We start from the raw sequence: 18,101 nt of genomic DNA on the forward strand, positions 1-18,101 counted from the left end.
GGACTTCTGCTCTACCTGCCAGCTCTGCTCTTGTCGGGTTATTGCCCAAACCGTGCCAGCTTGTCCTGGGTCCCGTGATTAATCGCGGCACACAGCTCTAGTCCCCACCAGCTCTGCAGGAGCAATGAGCTAACGAAGCAACGTTTAACCATTTGGGGGGTTTTGGAAGCTAAGCAGAGCTCGGCGGCGGCTGGTCGATGCACCAGGCACCCTCGCTGCAGACTTTGCTGTCTCTGATTTGCAGGCTCACCATCACCGTCGCATCCTGAAGCAGCAAATGCCACCGGTTAGCTGGCACCGCGTGGCAAAGCATTGCCGCGATGCGCGTTCAGCCGGAAAGGCACTGGCTCCGCCAGGGCAGGACTGAGGTGCCGCGCCGAGACGGGCAGCAGGCAGTCCTGCGCGCTCGTCAGGACGACCGAATTCCCGGACACGGGAACGGGCCTCGGAGACGTGTGGGGCTGCTGAGGTTTCCCAGGATCAGCCGCAGGAACTGCTGGTGTGAGATAACACGCGGCATCTCCAGGTGAGCTGCTCCAGAGCCTGACGTGCCGGCTCTGGTCTCTGATGCGCAGGAGCGTTTCCTCCGGAGCCGGCGTGTTTGGGCATCGGTCCCGTCTGAGCTCGTTGGAGCTGGTTGGCCGGGTTGTGCTGCTGTGTGTAAAGGGGAAGGGGCAGCAGTGGTGCACGAGATCCGAGTGTCACCAGCTGTCCAGGAGCATCAGCTGCACCATTAGGCCATGCTGCAATGCAACACAATACAATGCAACGCAACGCAACACAATGCAACGCAACACAACACAACACAATGCAATGCAACGCAATGCAATGCAACGCAACACAATGCAACACAACACAATGCAACGCAACGCAACACAATGCAACGCAACGCAACGCAATGCAACGCAACGCAGTGCAATGCAATGCAGCACAACCCAATGCAATACTGCAACAGCCACCGAACCCAGGCACAGGTCACCTGCATCCCAGGGCCTGTGAGCCAGCTGAGAGCTAATCTTGTCTTTCCAGGACTTGTCCCGCCATCCTATACCTCGTGCTGAGTTTACAGCTCCGAGGTGGCCAGGAGACACCACCAACATTTTGCTTGGTTCCCACAAAGGGGCCTGACCTCATTTCATGTGCAGGCAGCAAGGAAGGGAAGCGGCCCAGGTGTCTTGTCCCGCAGGGAAGGACCCGATGTGGCACGGTTTGGGCATCACCAGTTTGTCCTCGAGGTGACCTCTGCAGGCCCCGCGCTGAGGTCTGGAGGTAGGAGGCTGACACAAAGCTGGGCATATTATATTCTTTAATTACTGTTGCAATCATAACATTTAAACGCTGTCAATGAGAGATAGCTCATAGCCGCAGGCTAGAATCCTTGCCACTTGGGGCTTGTAACTAAAACTGCAGGATTAATTTGATTAATTGATAGAATTATTTTCCAAACTACTCTTTTGTTTATGGAGGCTTAAAATGCTTGCCGCCTGCACCCTCCTGGTGTGTTGCAGAGTGGAGATAAAGCGGCTGAAAATAATTAGTATGGCTTAATTTAGGGAAAAAAAATAACCTCAAAAGAATTTTGCAGAAAATTTAAAGCAGCACATTTTACTTTGTTTTGGCAGCAAATATTATGGAGTTGGAAATGGGACTTTTATGTTTTGTCGCTACTATATTTCACGAGGGCTGCGAGCCTATGGGAGAGAGGGGTATTTCATGCCTGTTGGTGGCTGTATTTTTCTTTCGCCTCCAGCTTCATTTCCAGCAAGGCACCTGGAAAATTATCCCCGAGAGCGACAGGTTCAGCTGCAGGGCACGGGACCGCCGAGGCCTTGCCTGCGGCAGGCGAGGGGACGCTTCTCCGGCCCTGCCGTGCCCCATCCATCCATGGTCCCTCGCCCTGCTGGCATCCGCGGCGTGAGCTCCAAATTAGGGTCCGACCTGGCTGGCAGAGCTCGCCGACCTCCCCGGAGCTCCTGCTCCAGCCGGGCAGCTTTTTCCTTTTTTTTAATCCTTTCTTGCTTGCTTTCACATCTCCTCCTGCCTGTCCCCCTCCTCCCACGAGCTCCGCAGCACAGCCGGGGGGATAATCCGCCCTGTCCATCAGCACCGCTCAGCTCCCCAAACCCGCGGCTCCGCCGAGCCCGGCACGATCAGCCGGCATCTCCGGCACGTTGGACACTCGGAAGATTGCAGGCCTCTGCCAGCGTAATGCCCCGAAAGGGCGGTTTTGCTCCAGCGGCTGCTTGCTCCAGGAGGACAAGGAGCTGCAGCATGGTCATCACGCTGCTAGCGGCAGCAAAGACTTTTTTTGAGGATACTAAATGCTCTTGAGTTAAACTTGGCCATTCCTTGCTCAGCAGCGATTTAAGCTGGCCGGTGGGGACCATGCGGGCCGGCAGCATCTTGCATCGGCCGTGCCCGGAGCCGCAACCCTCCGTGGGTGCCCGGAGCCGCCTCCTCCCACCCCCTCGCCCCTGAAATACGGCCGAGGCGCTGCCCGAGTTTTTCCCATTTGCATTCCTCCGCCAACAGATCCTCTCCCCGCGTCGCTAATAATATCGCCGCAGATTAATTGGCGCTAATACAAATGTACACAGCTCCATAAAAAGATGTCAGCGCGCTCACAATGGGCGAAACGGCTGCTCGCGCATTATCTCTGCTCTGCAGGCGTGTAACTCACGCCGCGGGAAAACGCGCTGTTTATCCTGCTGCCCCCTCCCCGCCTCTCCGCAAACACGGCGCGCGCGGGGGGAACGCCGCCGGCACCGCTCCGGCCCGTGCCGTGCACCCGGGGGGGAGCTCGGGGTGCCGGAGCTGTGCACCCCCCCCGGATCGGGGTCTGGGGTCCAGCCCCAGCGCAGTGGTGCCTCGGGGGCTCTGAGGGGCCTTGGGACGATGGCAGACTAAAGGGGTGAGCAAGGACGGCCGGTGCCGCGAGGGGAGCAGCGCCGGGTTGGCATGCAAGGTGGGAATCACCGGCATGGAAAACCTGGGATGGGAGCGAGGAGGCATCCCGGCCGCCCGGCCGCCGCGGGAGCTGCTGGCGGGAGAGGCGCTTCCCGGGAGCAGCCCAGCCTTCCCGTCGGAGAGGGTTGCAGGCCCCCCTGGCCCTTCCTGGCCGGAGTCGCTCCGGTTGCATCCTCTCCCTGGAGCGCAGCACCAGAAAACGCAGGAGCGCCGGCGCGGCCGGCATCTCCGGAGGAGGAAGCACCGCGGCCGCACGGTGCCATCGGCGCTGATCCAAAGCAGAGGACGGTCACGTCTCATTGGCCTTGACCCTGCAAAGACTCGGCCTAAGACGCTACACGCGCGCTTAACCTCGTTACGCCGAGCGTCGTGGCGGGGCGTTAAAAGGCGCTGGAAGCAGAGCCGCGCGCCCCGGGGTTTGATGGGCTCCAGGAGCCGCGGCTGGACGAAATGGGGCCAAACCAGGTGAAAACGGCAGCGTGCTGCTCGCCGGCCTCGGGCTCGGCGTCGGGGCCGAACGGCCACCGAAGGGAGGGCAGAGCGTGTCACCCGGCGCCCGCCCTCCCTCCCTGCCGCCCTCCCTCCTTTCCCCTGCAACTCCTCTTAATTCCTAACTTAATTTCTTTTGACATCCTCATCGCTGGCCTGACCTCTTTACTGGAATCATGTGGTGCTTAAAACTCATTATGCCACCATTGAAACAGGAAGTTAATTAAAAACCCTTCAAAAAAAAAAAAAAACAAAAAAGGGAAAAAGCAGGCGCGTTGATGGGCGGCAGCGCCGGATCCAGCCCCGGGATGGGCTGGTGCCGGGGCAGAGCCGCCGGCCGGGAATGGGACGGGGCGAGCGGCCGGGCTCTGCCCACGTGCCGGGGGGGCGAGGAGGGTCCATCGCCCGTCACCCAGCATGGCTTGGTTTGGGTTTTGGGGTCCGGGGGGGCACTCCCTTGGGGGGCTCGAGGGCCCCAAAGGAGACGTCCTGAAGGGGGGTTGGGGGCTCCAGAGGGGGGTTGAGGCCCCATGGGCAGGTCTGGGGGTCCCGCAGGTGGAGGGGGGTCAGGACCCCGGAGGGGGGACCAGTGGAGGCCCTGGGGGGGGGGGTGCCTTGGGGACCCATGAGAGGGTTGGAGGGCCCCAAAGAGGGGGTTGGAGCCCCAAAGAGGGGGCTGGGATACCCAAGGGGGGGGCTGAGGGCCCCACAGGAGGGAATGGGGGTCCCACAGGTGGGGTTGGGGCTCTCAGGGAGTCTGGGGGGGGGCCAAAGGGGCGGTGGAGGTCCCAAGGGGGGGATCGGGAGCCTCGCGGAGGGGGCTGGACCCTCCCTCCGGGGGGGTTGAGCACCCAAAGCGGGGGCTGGACCCCCAGAGGAGGGGCTTGGGGGCCTACAGGAGAGGCTCGAGGACCCCAAAGGGGGGGGGGTCTATGGGTGGGGGTCAATGAGGGTCCCAGTGGGGGGGCTGTAGGCCTCGGGGGGGGGTTGGGACCCCAAAGTAGGGGTCTGAGGGAACCGCAGGAGGGCTCGAGCACCCCGAAGGGGGGGGTTGGGTCCCCAAAGGGGGGACTGAGCGCCTCATGGGGGGGGGCGGGACCCCCCAGGGGGGTGGGACCCCAAAGGAGGGGGTGGGACCCCACGGGAGGGGTTTGCGGGACCCCAAAGGCGGGGGTGGGACATCGGTGGGGGGGTTCGGTCCCCCCCCCTCCCCGAATCACCCCCGAGCGCCCCCCCCGCCCGCTGCGGCTCCGCCGCGCCCCCCAGCGGCCGCCCCCGGCCCCGCCCCGCGGCGCCCGGCCCCGCCCCGCCCCGCCCCGCGCGGCGCCGCGGCGGCCACGCCATCCGGTGGGCGTGGCCTGCGGGGGGTGGGGGCGGCGGCCTATGGGCGGCCGCGGCGGCGCGCGGCGGGGGCCGGCCCCGCCCCCCGTGGAACGTTCCGCGCGTTTGATACATTGCGGGGCCCCATTGAGAAAAAAACCCGCGGCGGCGGAGCCCGGCGGCGGCGGCGGCGGCGGCCCCTGCTCCCCCGCCGCGCCGCCCGCCCGCCCCAGCCCCGGCCCCGGCCTCGCCCCGGGCAGCGCCGGGCCGGCGGGCATGCGAGCAGCCGGGGGCCCGCCCGCCGCCACCCACCTGCCGCCGGCCGCGCCGCCAGCCGGGGCGCCGGGCTCGCCCCGCGCCGAGCGATGTCCAGGAGGAAACAGAGCAACCCCCGGCAGATCAAGCGTGAGTGCCCCCCCCCACCCCCCCCCCCGCGCCCCCGCCGGCCCCCCGCGCCGCGGGGCAGCCCGCCGCCCCGGCCTGCTTTGTCCGCCCCGCCTCGCCCGCCCGCTCTGTCCGGCTCGGGGCTGCCCCCCCCCCCCCCCCACGTTTTAACCAGCCGGGGGGGCGAACGGGGCTCCGCGCTCGCGGTCCCGACGCGCCGCTCCCCCCCCCCCCCACCCCGGGCGCTGCGCCCCTGCCCGGCGCGGGGCCGCGGCGTGCGGCTCCCCGGCGCCGCCCCGGTCCGGCTGCGCGGCCCCGGCCGCCCTCCCACCGCTCTGCTTCCAGCGAGATGTTTCCGATGGCGGCGCAGATAAACGCCTGAAATATTGCGCTCTGCGAGTCCCGGCCCGATAACATCGCTCTGTCGGGACGGCCGGGAAGCGAGATCTCATCTCCGCCGGGCTGCGGGGCCCGGGCCCGCTCCGCCGCCGCCGTCCCCCGGGCAGCGGGGCCGGGCACCGCTCTCCCAGGCGGCCGCCCCGGGGGGGTCTGATCTCGGGGCCGGCGGGGAGGAGGCGGCTGCTCCCGCGTCTTCCGAGAAATCCTGCCAAGTGCTGGAACTTTTTCGGGGACGGGCTCGGCTCGCTTTTCCCCCTTGGAGGAGATGGGCGCCGGCGATAGCGCCGCGATGGGAGGATAGGGAAGGCTGGCCGCCGTGTGATAGCACAGCTCTATCTTTCTCGTGAAATAATTGCAAGGCTGAGTTGCACCTACCTGTTTCCCTGCCTGGGGTGATTGTTCTGGCGATAAAGCTCAGCTAGACTTTTACCCGGTTAGAGTTAAAAATAGTCCCAGCTGCCTCCTTGGGTTTTTTTTTTCTTGATAATCTTCTAGTTTAGTTTTATCCAACTTCAGTAGCTTTTTTTTTTTTTCCCCCTTTTTGTTTTTTTCCTTCCCTCCCCCTGCGGTGAAGAGGTGAAGTCTGGTTGGGAGATGGCTCCTTTCTCGGTGGCACCAAACCGCGCCGGCTGGAGCCCTCCGCAACGCTCCCGTTTTCATTAGCCCCAGTCGGCACAGAAGCGAGCGGTAGCGTCGCCGCCGCGAACGCTCACCGCCGACATAACAATGCTGATGTGCGATAGCCGCCGCGGCGCGTGGGACACGCGCGCCCTTCGCGACAGGAAGCCCACGGCCCTGCCGTGGCGGGGGCCGCCGGACCCCCCCGGGCCGCCGCAGCCCCCCGGCCCCCGCGGGCATGGTCCCGCGCGGAGCGGGCGGCCGGCCGGGCCAGGCAGCGTCTCCGAACGTGTTAGCCGCGCCGAGGGCGGCTCGTATCTCCTTCCTCTGCTGTTTTCTTCAGAGATGTGAAGAAATGATAAAGTGGGAGGCTGATCTCAGGCCGCCGGCGATGGCCAAAACTGATTAAAAGCTGAAAGCTTGGAACCCTTCCTGTATGTGTCAACATGAAAACAGTCATTAGAGCCGTATAGCGCCGCGAGAGCGCGTTCCTGCCGCCTGCACCGCGCTCTCCCGAGGAGGGAAAGTATGCATGAATCAGGGCTCCGGTAACCAGACTCCTCTCATGTACAGACCGGACCTGTTTCCACAAAGTCTATCCTTTTTATCATCTCGGCTGAAGCATTAAAACCTCCTGCAGATCCGTATCTGCTCGTTTTATTTTCCTCAGTGACGCTATGTTCCCTCTCCGGCTTCTTCTTTTTCTTTCTTTTTTTTCTTTTCTTGATGTGAGATGCAGATAGGCTCGAAGGGGAGATCGCGGGGAGCGCGCGATCGCCAAGGGCGATAAGACAAAGATCAGACACCGGACTATATTTAACCAGCTAGTTTAACCTTCTTCTTCTCTTTTTTTTTTCCGTGCTTTCTAATTTAGCAAGCTGCTTCAATAGGCAGAGCAACTTTTTTGCGTGGCCCCCCGTGCCAGGAGGGGCGGTGGGGGCTGCGGGCGCTCTGCCGAGCATCCCCGCTCCGCTTTAAGCGTAGATGGCAGGCGGTCTTAAGGTACTAAAAGCCGGTTGTAAGCGGGAGCTGACGGCAGTCCGATAGCGGGGCGAGCGCCCGGTGCGTTGGGTGCCCGCTGCGGTGTGGGTGCTCACCGCGGTGCCGTCCCGGCGGCGACGACGGCTGCGCTCCGGCCCCCCGCTCCCGCCGGCGGCTCTCGGAGGCTGTGAAAACGCAGCCACCTCCGTGCAGCTGCTGCTGCTTTTTTCTTTTCTTTTCTTTTCATTTTTTTTTTCTTCTGTCTTTTGTTCTGCTGGTAGATAGATGTGAGGGGCTGATAGCGAGCAGGAGCTGATCTGCAACCCCGATAGCCTGTTATATTTATTAACTTCAAACATGGGAGTGTGGGCACACACATGATGAGTGAGGCTCCTGGCAGCTGCGTGTGCAGGCAGTCGCGGCGCTGGCTCGCTAGATCGGCGAGGCCGATAAGCGGGAGATTGATCTCGTGTTGCTGATGTGCCTCCGTGTGTGTTGGCTGGCTTGGGGTTTTTTTTTTTTTTAATATATATATTTTTTCCTAAATTAACTGGAAGTGAACGTTTTCTGCAGCAGTTGCAGGGGCCTGCCTGTGGGTGTTTTTTTTTCCTTTTCCCTTTCTATTCTGCTTTCAGCTAGAGGAGATGTGAACCCTGATAGGCGCCGAGGCCCGATCTCCGTGCTGATACAGATCGCCAAGTGCGATAAGGGCCACTTATCTCTCCCGACCAGACTGGAGCAGGATTCGCTACAATAACAAACACTGAAAAGAGGGGCAAAAGGGCTCCAGCAATTTGTTCCATTGCAAATGTGATTAATGCAAGCGCTTTAATTATCTGGTGGGGAGGGGGGAACTGCATATATATTTTACTTCTTGGGGTGTTTTCTTCGCCCCTCGCATGCACGGGCTGTGTGAAATGAGCTTCGTTTGGGAGACGAGCTCTCCCCAGTGCCTTTATCAGCTGCAGATGTTGCATTAGTTTGGAGGAGGCTGACTTTCTTTTTTGATCGCTATCTCCCATTCTGCTAAGTGCAGCAATACATTTGGGGGGGGTGAAAGCAGAGTCATACTTTTGTGCGTGGATATTCTTTAATTGCTATTAGATGGTGTTAGATAGCAAGCGTGATCTGCACTGTTAAACCGTGCCGCTTCGCGACTGGGGTTTTGGGGTTTTTTGCTGTTGCTGCTGTTTTCCCCTCGCTCGGGCTCGGTCGGGCCGTGCCGCGGGAGCGCCGGCGGGGCGATGCTGCCGGCCACGCTGGAAAACCGAAGTGAATTTCTTGTAAAGATTACAGTAGCCAGCCCGGAGTCTATTTTTAGCGCGGGCGCTGCAGCCCCGTGGCTTTTGATCCTGCCGGCACGCCTCCGGCCCTCTGCTCTCCCGCTCCGCGTGCTCCCTCGCTGCGCCGGCCCTCTGCCTTCGGGACCGCGCAGGTGCCGAGCTCCGCCGCTCCCTGCTCCGGCCGCCCCGGCGAGGCACCACCGCTCCGTGCCTCAGTTTCCCCACCCCAGGGCGGCTCCGCGGGGCCGGAGCGTTATTCCGGGCAGCTCCACGGGGCCGGAGCATCTGCTGCCTTGGCTGCAGGGAGGACCCCAGGGTGCCACCGGCAGCGCCTCCCGCTCGGCTCCAGCCTCGGAAACCGGTATTTTCTGGGATTTGCCGGGCCGTCCCACCGGCATTGCCTGGGCACCGGCGGCGGCTGAGCCGCCCGCGCCGCAGGCCCCCAGAAAGAGCCATTCCTGGCCGCGGAGCCGGGAAGCACCGCGGGAAAGCCGCCGCTCCGGGCGGGAAGAGGGGCTCGGCAGGCCGCGGTGCCACCGGCCGCGGGCGATGCTGGGCTGTCTTTTCCCAGCCGTTTTCCAGCCAGGAAAGGGCAGCGGTGACCCGGCTGCCGCATCTGCGGGCAGAGCGGCCCGCAGAGGGACCTGGGGCCCGGAGGGGCATCGCAGCACGGGACGGCAGCCGGGAGCAGGAGGGGGCCCGGGAGCCCACCTTGGCCACAGTGGCCTTTGCATCACCGCCCGCGTGGCCATGTGCCTGGCCGGAGAGGAAGCACGCTCCTCCTCCTCCTCCTTCTCCTCCTCCTCCTCCTCCTCGCACTGGGAGTGGGTTTGGCAGCTAGTCGGAGATCAGGCGCGTGCTGCGGGCTGGCTGTTGCCACATGCACTCACCGGGGGCGAAAGGCAGGCGGGGAAGCACCGGCTCCGGAGCCGGGCTGGTGCCTGGCAGCACCGCGCAGGCTGCGGCAAACCTGCTCTGCCGGGAGCCCCGGCACGCGTCCCTCCGGCTGCGCCGCGGATGCAGCGGGCTGGCGAGGGCGATCGCGGCAGGCGGCCGTCCCCGAGGCCCCTGGGGCGGAGAGGTGCTCGCGTTTGGTTTGTGTCTGGTGCCGCTCTTCCTCCTCCTCCTCCTCCTCCTGGCGGGACCCGGCGGCAGCCCGCGCCCGGCTCCGGCATCGGCAGGGAGACGCGGCGCTGCATCCCGCCAGGAAGCCCGGCCTGGCCCGGCCCGTGGGGTTTGGCACCGCCGGCATCCCCAGGCGGAGGGACCCCGGGAAATGCAGCGCTTAATAATTTCTTTATTAGAAACAAGAAGGGAAAAGTGGACTTTTCCGGACTCTCTGTCTGTGAGCGCGTGGCCCGGAGCGGCATTCCCGCGGGCCGGAGCCGGCAGCACCGCACCGTCCTGCCGCCGTGCCCCGGGAGCCCCGCGGCTTCGCCCTGACCTCGTTTTTCCTGTGCGGGCTGAGAAGAAGGAGGTTTCAGCCCACCTCTTCGCCATAAGCGTGTGAATGAAACCTGTGGGCCCATATCTCTCTTTTTTCCCTTTTTTGTCTTTTTGCGGCGCGTCCCGTGACCGTTTTGCTGCCTGACTCAGGAGTTTTGGACGCCTCGGCTTGGCAGAGCCCGTGTCCTGCTCCGCGCTTTATCAGGAAAGTTCAAGTGTTTCGGGGTAATGAAGTTCCCTCTTCCGATGGCCGCGGCGGTAAAGGCTCCTCATTGTTCCCGCAGCAACGTGTTTTTTTGGCCGGGCCGAAATGCCGCGAGGAATGCAACCGCCGACCTTGGGCCGCAGTGGGGTTAAGGAGTGTGTGCGTATGAGTCACTCCAGATAAGCGCCTTCCACGGCTTTTTTTCCTCCAAAATAATTCTTTATCTCCTCTTTCTCACATCAACATATTTTCTTGACATCTCCCATTCAGGAGCGCGGAGCGAAGGCGCTTCTCTAATTCGGTAATCTGATGGAGCGCCTCGGCGGCGGCGGGGGGCATCGCCCGGTGCCCCCGGCCCGCAGCACCCAGCCCGGCGCGGGGGAGCTCGGGCACCCGCCGCCTCCCGGCCGAGGCCTCTCGCGCTCGTCGCGGCTCCGATGATAATGCGGAAAGTTGAACTGGCCCCATTACCGCGCCGCGATGGTTGCGGCGATAAGGCGCCGATAATGGCAGCGATAGCGGCGGCTCGGTAGCCAATGGCTCCGCCGCTCCTCCCATTAACATTCCCCACCACGGATCGGCTCGGAGCTGCCTATCTGCTCTCCATTTCCACTCCTCCGCTAGATAAGAATGGAAATACTGACTTCATAGCTCACTGATTAAAGTGTCTGGATTTCTTGATAATACACAGATAAATTATGTTTTTCAAAAAGAAGGTAGGGAAGGGAGTGCGAGGGGAGGGAAAAACCTCCAGCCTTCTTTTTTTTTTTCCCTTTTCTTTTTCTTTCTTTTCTCCCTCCCTTTCCCTCTTTCTCACCATGGCCCGTGTTTTCTCTGCGGTGAAATGCCCTTCCCTGGCCCGCGTGGGCTTGGCACGGGTTAGGAGCCGGCCACGAGCAAGCTGGGACTTTTGCTCCCGCGCTCGGCAGTGCAAACGGTTTTCCCGACGGCTGCGGCCGGCCCTGAGGATGCTCCGCAGCCTGGAAGAGGCATCCGGAGCCTCTGTGGCACTGGGCTGGCCCTGGGCAAGCCAAACCACGGGGCCCTTGGGAGCTGTTTGCTGCCAGCCCCTTGCTGCTCCGTGTGTCCCGCTCCATGAAAATTGCAGCGGATCCATGCAGCGGATCCATGCAACGGGGCCGTCTCCGCAAAGCGCAGCGGCTGCTGCTCGCTTGCCGCCTGGTTTGAAGGCAGGTCGCGCCTTGCACGGGGCGCTTTGCAGGGCCCCCACCGAAACACGCTGCCGCGAGCCCCCGGGGACCCCGGCAAGGGCAGGAGGGCAGCGGGAACGTGCTTCCCGCTCCCCCGAGGCTCCCGGGAGAAGGCAGAGCACCTGCTCCGGGCACCCAGCTGCCCCAGCGAGGCCCTCAGAGCGGCCGGCTTCGCCCCCGTCGCGCCGTCACGTGCTGTACAGAGCTGGCACCTCCCAAAAATCAGCTTTCTAGCATGCATTTCCCCCCCCTTAATTTTATTTTAATTCAGCTTGCTAAATTATTCCTGGTGGAGGAAACGGGGCTTCCAGGCTTTTGGGTTCCTTGCGCTGGAGAAGGTATTGACCGCAAAAATCTAAGTTTGTTTCATCTAAATATAAAACTAAAGAGCAAACAGTGTAAAGTTCATTTTTTAATGCGTTGCCCCATTCCAGTTGGGCTGTTCTCTTTATTTTTTTTAAAGGAACTGTGATAAAAAGCAGCGATAAAGCCAGGACTGTTTTGTGTAGGAGTCGCTATCTGTGTTATCTATCTCCCTTTTTCACTCTCCGAGCAGCTCTGTTGTTTTTTACTCTTATCTCACTCCACCAAAATGCCAAGAACAGGAAAAAAAAAAGAAAAAAAAAAGAAAGAAAAAAAAGAAAAGCCCAGGCGTGCGCGCGCGTTTGCACAGACCCGAACTCGGCGTCTGTGGGGCCGGGGCAGAGAGCGGCCGCGAGTTGGGGAAAGAAGGTGGTTGTGGGACGTCTCTGCCCCGTCCGCTCCTCGCCGCCGCCTCTCATCCCTGCAATGAGTTGTGCCCGGTGGAGCGGCTCCATGCCCGCAAGGGCCCCGGCGTCCCCATCCCACGGGAAACGGCAGTGGCGGTCGTCCCAGCCGGCGGCACCGCGGAGCCGAGTGCTCCGGCTGGGCTCCCGCGCGGGACCGGGGCATTGGGGGCTCGCCGAGGCGCTGGCCGCTGGTGGCACCCGCTCCGGCCGGGTATCTCCAGGGCAATTTGTCGCTAGATTAGCAGGACGTGACCTCTGGCCTCGCCGTCACCTGGCATCGCCGGGGCCGCGCCGGTGGCCGAGCATCCCGCGCCCGGGTAGTGTTTCAGTGCCGCGGCCGCGTGCGAGGAAGCCCGGAGGGGCCGCGGAGCCCAGGGATGTTGCAGGGATGCATCCAACGAGGACCCGCTCCAGTCCCCTAATGCAACGGCTTCATTGCATTTTGGGGAAAAAGCGGCAGAAGGGAGCGGTTTGCAGCCCAGGGACTTTGGCAGCGAGCGGCCACCTCCATCCCGCCGTGCGCCGCTCGGGCTCCCCGGCGCAGGGCCATCCCACCGCCCTGGGTCTGCATTTGGTCGTGCCGCATCCGTGTCCCCCGCGCCGGCTCCCGCTCCCCGCCGGCGCCTCTATCCGATGGAGAGGCAGGATCGCGCCGGGAGCCGCCTCCCTGCCGGCGGAGCAATCTGCTCCTCTCCATCTGCCGTGTCGCGGGGCCGGGACGGCTCTATTAGAATCGCTCCCCTCTTAAAATCTATCAGCGCTTTATCGGCCCCATCTGAAGCGTAAAGTCACTCCATTGTCATTGTCCCCGTATTCTCTTTCTCGCCGGCTCCCCGCGCCCCCCCGGCCGGCTCCCCCCTCCCGCGCCGGCGCTGGATGCGCCGCGGCCGCGCTCGCTATTAGTATTAGTAATCGCGTCCCCTGAAGTGAAACAATCTCCTGTAATCTATCAGCGGTTTATCGGCCTATCTGGGAGCCGCGAATGGCTGGGCCCGGCGATGGCGCCATGCTCGGGCGCTGATAAAGTTACAGAGTTCAGGCGGTGATGAATGTTAAGTAACTACACCCCGCGCAGATAGGATGCGGACTTGGCAGGGGGAGCAGCTCCGGCTGAAACCAATCTCCCCGCTATCAGCGGCGCTGGTTTTTCTCAGGCTCTGCCTCTCCTTGTCTTTTCTTCGCCGCGGTTTGGGTCTCGGCGGCGCTGCGGGTGCCGCTGCCCCGTTTCGGGGATGCCGGCGTCGGGATGCCCGCGCGCTCGCAGCATCCCTCGGAGCCGCGGGAAGGGCCGGGCGGCTTCGTCTGGGCGCGATGGAGCGGGGCCCCCCGGCCGAGATAGGGACCGCTGGAGCGCGGGGCCGGCGTTATCGGCCCCTCGCACTGGGCTGATATTAAAAACGCCGATAGCGACGGGAGCCCGGTGCCCGGGATGCTGCTCTGGAGCTGCAGCCGCGACGATAGCAGCAGGCTGCCCTTGGGCCCCCGCAGCTGCTCGTCGGGGTCCGACGGCATCGCAGCCTTTCCCACTGGCTGCCCCGCTCTCGCCGTGGGGCTGCTATTGCCCCACGGCACTGCCAGTGCCCGGGGAGCATTGCCGGTGTCCGGTCTGAGCCCTTTCCCCTCCCCGGCACGATTGCAGCTCCCCCGCGTTTTTGCAGCACAACCCCTGCACCGATGCCCTGCTGCACGCGCCCCGCCGGCTCAATGCTGCGGCGTTTTTGGGGACCCCCCCCCTGGTGTCCTTCCCCCCGCCCCGATCCTCTGCGGGGCTGCAGCCGCGGCACGAGCGCGGCGCAACCTGCATGGGAGCGACCGGCCAAGCGGATGAAAAAATAGCCGGCGGAGAAGGTGACCTTTGGGGACCCCGTGCCGCCGTTTCCCTGCTGCCGAAGCCTCGTTTGCCCTCGGCCGCGCTGCTCGGTGTCGGGGCTCCTCGGCTGCCCGGTGCTGCCGTGGGGAAAGGGGCATCCGAGGCCGCCCGGAGCGTCGGCACGCATTGGAGAGGATCCCGGGAGCCGCCACGGGTGAGAGGCGGAGGCCGGTACCCATCAGACACCACCGGTTTTGGGTTATCCCGTAGCCCAGCTTGCTCCCGCTGTGCCCCGGGTGGCAGCCGCTGCGGGCAGGCAAAGCCCAACCCCGCTACGAGACCCTGGAGAAGTCACCGGGGCAGCCCAGGGACGCAGCTTCCCTAAGGAAAGGGGGCCGAGCGGCACCGCGGCGTTACAGGCTGGGATGTGCTCCCGCCGGGCCGGCGTCGGGTGCGGGATGCCGGGAGCCCTCTGGGAATGTGCTGAAACGGGAGGTTTGGGGTGGTTTTGGCGAGGTGCAGGGTTGGGGGCCGATGCCACCTGAAGGCAGGTTGCCCCAGACGGCACGCGGGATTTTTCCTTAGTGCCATGGAGTCATTCGGGGGTTTTGGCCGCCGCCGCGGCCCCGCGCAGGCTCCTCCTCCCGCTCGCGGAGCCGGTGGGAAAGTCCGAATCTGTTGCTATTTTCTATCTGCTCCCGAGGCCTCTTATCGCTTTGCTCTTGTCTGCGTGCCTGCTCGCGCCGAGGCCAGGGTCTCCCTCTCAGCCGCCTGGAAAAATCCCCCCCCCTGTTTTTTTTCCCCCTTTTATTCCCCTCATGGCGGGGCATCGCCTCCCGCCCCTAGCCTGGGCGAGGAGGAGGAGGATGGAGAGCCTTCGCGTTACGGTGCTTCTGCTGCCTGTGCATCCCCCAAGCGACCCCGGGCCCTCGCCCCGTTGCTGCCCGCGAGGCCTCGCTCGGTGCCGTGGGCTCAGCTCGGAGGAGCCCTGCGATCCCGCGGGAGCAGGTCCCGGAGATGCCGGAGCGGAGCCGAGGCCCCGGCGTCCCCGCTCCCATCCGGGGCAGCCGGCACGCTTAGCTCGGGCGCATCGTTGCCGGTTATTGTAAGTTTTTACAATCGCTGTAATTTAAATAAAGAAATCCTTCCGTGTTATCAAAAAAAAAAAAAAAAAGAGGGAGAGAGAGGAGGAGGAGGAGGGAGAAGAGTTAATCGTCTCGGCGGAGGATCTTGGAGCGGTGCGTTTTTTGGCTCTTCCCCTCTCCGTAAAGCCAGCCTCAGTAATTCAGTTTTAAAGCATGAAAAAAGGGAGTTGATGAAATTCCACTATCAGCACTGAACCAATATGCAAAATATCTCAGCGAGAATCAAATAGCTATTATGTTTTCATTTCCATTTCAGCGTATTTGCTTAATGAAGAATAGACAGATCAGGCAAGCTGAGGGAGGCTGTGTGGGGTGATAACTGCGAAGGCTTCCAGCAATCCCGGAGAAATGACGCTCTGCTCCCTGCTCTGGCTCGCTCGCCCGCTCTCCCTCTTTTTTCCCTTTTTTTTTTTTTTCCTCCTTTTTTTTCGTTTTTTTAGCTATCCGGTGGTTGGTTTAACCCGCGCAGCTGGGGCGCCGTGGGGCTCCCCATCCCGCGCGCATCCCCGGGGCCGGAGGGGACCGGGCGGCCGGCGAGCATCTCCCGCGCCCCGACCCCCTGTCCCGATCCCATCCCGCTTCCGTCCCGGCAGCGCGAGCTGGGGAGGAGGCAGCACTCGGGTTAACTTTATCACAAGCCCGAGAGCCGCGAAGGCGTGAAGGGAAAAATTAGCCTAACAATGTTTCATTTACAGCGAGAGAAACGATTTGTTAGCCGGCGATTGTTTCTGAATATTATCAGAGCCTTTTTAATTGTGCTGGAACTGAAATTAGCAGAATTAGAATAAATTGCCTTCCCTTCTCCGGCAGCCTCTTTATTCACGCTCATTGTTGTCTGCTTTGTATAGATTATGGGCCTTTGTTCTGCCGGTGTAAATATACATGCCTGGAGTCACGGCGAGCGAGCGGCTGGGGCTGCCGTGTCCCCGCGCCGTGTCCCCACGCCGTGTCCCCGCGCCGCCCGGCTCCGGCCTCTGCCCTCGCCCCCCCGGGAAGCGCCCGGCGGCCCGGGATGGAGGCGAGGGGCGATGCTGCGGGAGCTGAGCATCCCCGCGCCCAGCAGCCGGGCGTTAAGAGCCAGCTGCGTTTTTATATGTGTATATATATATATATTTATATTTGTATATGAGTTTTTAAGGGCTCGTGGTCTGCTCCTCGAGGGGATGCTGCATTGCCATGGAGACAGTGATGCTGGGGCATCTTGGGGACCAGGCCATGGGTCCAGCCGGTGCCAGGGTTTGCCGTCCCCCCCCCGGTGCATGCGGCCCGGCGGGGACGTCCCCGACCGTGGCACCCACAGCGTGACCTGCGATGCGCCCGGGAAAGTGCCGTGCATAGGCACCGAGGGATTCGCGCCCTGAAACGCTTCCCTCAATGATGCAAAAATAGGGCGGCTGTGCAAGTTTATAAATGCAGCGGTAAAAGCTGCATTCACACCCTGCGACGTTTCCCTTGATGATGTATGAACGGCCCCCGCGCGAGCTTGTAAATGCAGCAGGGAAACCCAGCTGTTCGGAGTGGGAAGCTCGGGGCCAGCTGGAGCGGGAGAAGGGCTCTGGGTGGTTGCTCACCGATTCGGTTTTGGAGTCGCTTCCCCGTTTGGGAATAACCCGGTGCACGCAGCCGTGGGGACAGAGGCAGGACGGGGGCTGGGGCGAGCCAGGGGGGGTCAACCCCATCCATGGGAAGCGGGGCAAACCCCCTCATTTTGACTGGTTTGGGAGGTTTTCCATGGAGAAGGAAGGCAGGGGATCGCCGGAGAGGGTGGGAGCCGGGGGGGCTTCTGCATCCCCGGGATGTCCTATAAAGCGAGGCGGCTGGGGCTGATGCTCCCTGGGGGGGGGTCCATGCCGCATGCGCCCCTCTAACCGCCCCGCGCGCCCTCGTGTTTCGGCAGGTTCCCTGGGAGAGATGGAGGACGGCGAAGACGCCGCGGCGGGGGACGCGAGCCCCTCGGCGAGGGAGGGGGCCACCTCGGACCGCGAGGGCTCCGCCGAGCGCGACGCCCCGAGCCCCGAAGGCGAACCTTGCCGCGAGCTGCCCGGTAAGCCAGCGCCGCGGCACCCGTGGGTGCTCCATCCCGCCCCGTCCGCAGCCGGACCGCGCGTGCACCCCACGGCGACGGCGTGCAAATAGCCGGGGAGTGAGGGTGCTCCGGGAGCAGCCCTGGGGGCTCCGGCCGGCATTCCCGGCTTGCACGGGCACGCGTCCGGAGGGGAGCCAGCCCGGATGGCGCGGCACGGTGCAGCACGGCACGGTGCAGCACTGCGCGGCCGGCTTGCCGTCTGCCTGCCGCCGGCAGCCGCGCGCCCCACCCCGGCGGCGGCTGCGTTTCAGGGCCGGGCTGAGCCAGTTCCTAGATATCCTGCCGGCTCCTTCCTGCGGAGGTGGGGGCAAATCCCGAGCAGTTAATGTTTGCAGCGCCCTTTGAGATAAACGGCGGCGGGGCAAGGCTGCGCGGCGCTCGTGGAGCCGCTCGGGCCCCGGCAGGGCAGAGGCGGCTCCGGGGAAGCGCCGGCTTCCTTCCGCCGCCAGCAGCCCTCCTCGCCGGGCACCGGCCCCGCGGCCCCCCCGGCCGCAGGCGTCCCGCGCGCGAGCCCCGAGCTCCGTGGGCCGGGGCGGCCGGAGCAGCCCGGCGGTGCTGCCGCGAAGGAAGCGGTGGCTCCTATCTGATCCGGGCGCAGGGCTGGGGGCGAGGGAGCTGGGAGCCCAGGCGGAGAGCTGCACCTGGCACTAGCCTGTTTTGATAAAAAGGTGATAGCGGAGATAACGCCGAGCAGCAATAACGGCCACTAAAGCTTTCAGCGCGATGGATAAAAATCAATATGCCAGGCACTTTGATTTATAGCCAAAAATAATAGGACTTTTATACCCGGTGATTGATTTATTTGATGTTAATCATTCCGCTTATCACCTGTATTAATAATCTGCAATGCCGGTGACGTCACCCCGGGGTGTTCTCTATGGCGCCTATCGATTGGGCTCTGCTCCGGTTATCCGCCCTGGACGCGAAGGCAAACATGTACTTTGGGCGCTAATCTGCCGCACTGTCATATGCAGATAGGCCTTATCT

At 63.0% G+C, this 18,101-nt stretch overlaps 1 protein-coding gene across 1 annotated transcript in view; it reads left to right on the forward strand.

Moving 5' to 3' along the window:
• The first annotated feature begins 4,804 nt into the window (after positions 1 to 4,804).
• Positions 4,805 to 18,101, forward strand: part of ZFPM1 (zinc finger protein, FOG family member 1) — a 32,201-nt gene continuing 18,904 nt past the window's right edge. The window contains exons 1-2 of the mRNA XM_064519799.1: positions 4,805 to 5,181; positions 16,926 to 17,072. Coding sequence (XP_064375869.1) covers positions 5,142 to 5,181; positions 16,926 to 17,072 — 187 coding nt within the window. The 5' untranslated portion in view covers positions 4,805 to 5,141. The remainder of the gene's footprint in view (positions 5,182 to 16,925; positions 17,073 to 18,101) is intronic.

Source organism: Dromaius novaehollandiae, chromosome 13 (genome assembly GCF_036370855.1).
Source record: "Dromaius novaehollandiae isolate bDroNov1 chromosome 13, bDroNov1.hap1, whole genome shotgun sequence".
Lineage (NCBI taxonomy): Eukaryota > Metazoa > Chordata > Aves > Casuariiformes > Dromaiidae > Dromaius > Dromaius novaehollandiae.